At 28.8% G+C, this 2,281-nt stretch overlaps 1 protein-coding gene across 1 annotated transcript in view; it reads right to left on the bottom strand.

Annotated features, from left to right (window-relative positions):
- Positions 1-1,004: 1,004 nt before the first annotated feature.
- Positions 1,005-2,281, bottom strand: part of LOC117169809 — a 37,199-nt gene continuing 35,922 nt past the window's right edge. Inside the window, exon 3 of the mRNA XM_033356316.1 lies at positions 1,005-1,567. Within this exon, the coding sequence (XP_033212207.1) occupies positions 1,256-1,567 (312 nt within the window). The 3' untranslated portion in view covers positions 1,005-1,255. The remainder of the gene's footprint in view (positions 1,568-2,281) is intronic.

Below are 2,281 nucleotides of genomic sequence, written 5' to 3'. Positions count from 1 at the left end.
TGGATCAATCTGAAAAATCTCTATCCCATCCACACACTACTCCTTTCCCCTGCCGAGTGAGTTACGCCTACCCCGAAAGGGAAATGGCTTAATGGTGTAATAGTAGACATTTGGATTGAAATTTCTTAACCCATTAAATTTTTTTTTATCCTTTTTTTTTGAAAATATTCAAAAAGTTGAAAAGCAAATAACTTTTTGAAACTTAAACGAATTTTAAAATATTATCAGAATAATTTGCAAGTCTTTTTTCCATTTACCAGAAAATTGAACAAAAACCTTCATTTTGAGCACCTTAAGAAGTGTATCAAAGGCTCACTTGATTGAACTAATCCTTCAAAAGTTATCGTGGCTGCAACATTGAGCTAACCATACATACAGACATGTAAGTACCGAAACGTAAAATCCGTTAAAAAACAGAGATAGAAAATTTGGACGATTACATTACACACTCATGGATGAGAATGTAAAAGTAGCTAATTTTAATAGTTTTTGAGTTGGCTTCTTTTTGATTCTAGCCCGAGCACTTAATATAACTTCTTGCAACAAAACAATTGAAATTATCCAATTTTCCACCCTAAATACAGATTTGATTTAAACTAGGTAGATGTCCTAATTATCTAAAAAATATTCAATAAGTAAGAAAATGCTTAACTTTAAAAATGTATATTTGTCAAGTGGTATAAAATTATTTAAGTGTAAAGATTTTTTAGTCATCTTGATTTAAAAGTAATTGGCATTTAAATTTTAGATTTCTAAAACAAAATTTAGGTTCTATTAGAAATGTACTCAGTAAAGAAATGATTATTCCAAAATTATTGAAAACAAAACTTTTAAGTTTTTGGAAATCTCGGAAAGAATACAACATTTTTTTCTTGTTTAGTTATATTAGAGAATATATTATTTTTAAACAAAGTCTTTCTAACTTCTTTTAGTAATAAAATAATGAAAATTCTAACAAATTAAAATTAAAGTCTTATCGAATAAAATAAAATTCACCACTTAAGTAACAAGAATATCTTTTATTTTTTCTGTTTTAAAACAAATGTTGTTGAGTTGGTATTCAACTTTAGCTTCATGAAGTGCAGGTATAAGCGGTGATATTTTTTTGAGAAGCTATTATAACTTTTAATTTAACATTGTACATGTTAAATAGCCGTGTCTTATAGCATTGAGTTTACAATAAATCTCTTAAATCTAGTACTCTCATGATGGTATATTTTCGAGGTTGTTAATTACTTTGAATTATTTTATTTTATTATTTTGGTGCATCTGCTGCCTTCTTAAGTTGGTCACTGAGACTTTGTGTCGTCTGAACAGCGAGGTCGACAGCTTGCTTGGTGAATTTAGCAATGTCCTCTTGAACTTTGCCGGAGTTCTCATTGAAAGCTTTGCTGGCCTTTTGAGATTCCTCAACTACGACTTTGATGCCATCTTGTAATTTAGCTTGAAGAGTGGCAGCTTGTTCTTTAGCGTTAGGAATCTGGTTGTTGATGTCATCGGCAACTTTGGTCAACCTGGTCTTAACTTCTTCCCATAGTTTTTCGATTTCTGGGCTCTTGGCTTTGATCTAAAAATTAAAACATAACTTTTAAATAATTTACTTGGTAAATTTGAAAAATAGAATTTTTTGTTTATTGCTAGAGGTTGAAACTCGTGAAATCTAGTAATCCCATTCTATGCAAATCTTGTAAGAATTTTGCTAATATGACATTCCTGAAATTTCTTAATTGCTTGGAATTTTCTATGAAAACTCTTAACATCCGCTAAATATTTGTATTTTTTTAATATTATACAATTCTTTGAAATCTATGTATAATATTTTTAAATATAGCCCTTAAAACCTTTCGAAATCTCAAGGGTCGTTTTTGCAGCAACGTTATTAAATTGAAACAAAAATCTGTATCTATATTTACAATAAACTACGGATATATTCTTGGGTAATTTTTTCTAAGAAGCATAATAGTACTGTCTAGAAACGGATAAGAATCATTATGTCCATTAAGCTGTTGAGAAAATTACTTTGAATTATAGACCTCTGATTATTATCGGTTTAGAATTTGAATTAGCTTCTTAGTAATAGCTTATCTTTTTTCTGAAATATGGAATTTTCTAAAACTATAAAGGAAAAACTTTACACACAAAAAATTACTTTTTGAAAAAAGCTGATTCATATCTTTATCAAAATATGCACGGATTGCGTATGAGAAAGATATTTATATCATTCATTTGTTTATTATCTTGAGCTTTTTCACAGGCACGATATCGACTCGAAAGAGAATAT

Source organism: Belonocnema kinseyi, chromosome 3 (genome assembly GCF_010883055.1).
Source record: "Belonocnema kinseyi isolate 2016_QV_RU_SX_M_011 chromosome 3, B_treatae_v1, whole genome shotgun sequence".
Lineage (NCBI taxonomy): Eukaryota > Metazoa > Arthropoda > Insecta > Hymenoptera > Cynipidae > Belonocnema > Belonocnema kinseyi.
The sequence above is the reverse complement of the archived record's forward strand: the minus strand, read 5'-3'. Positions and strand labels throughout refer to the sequence as shown.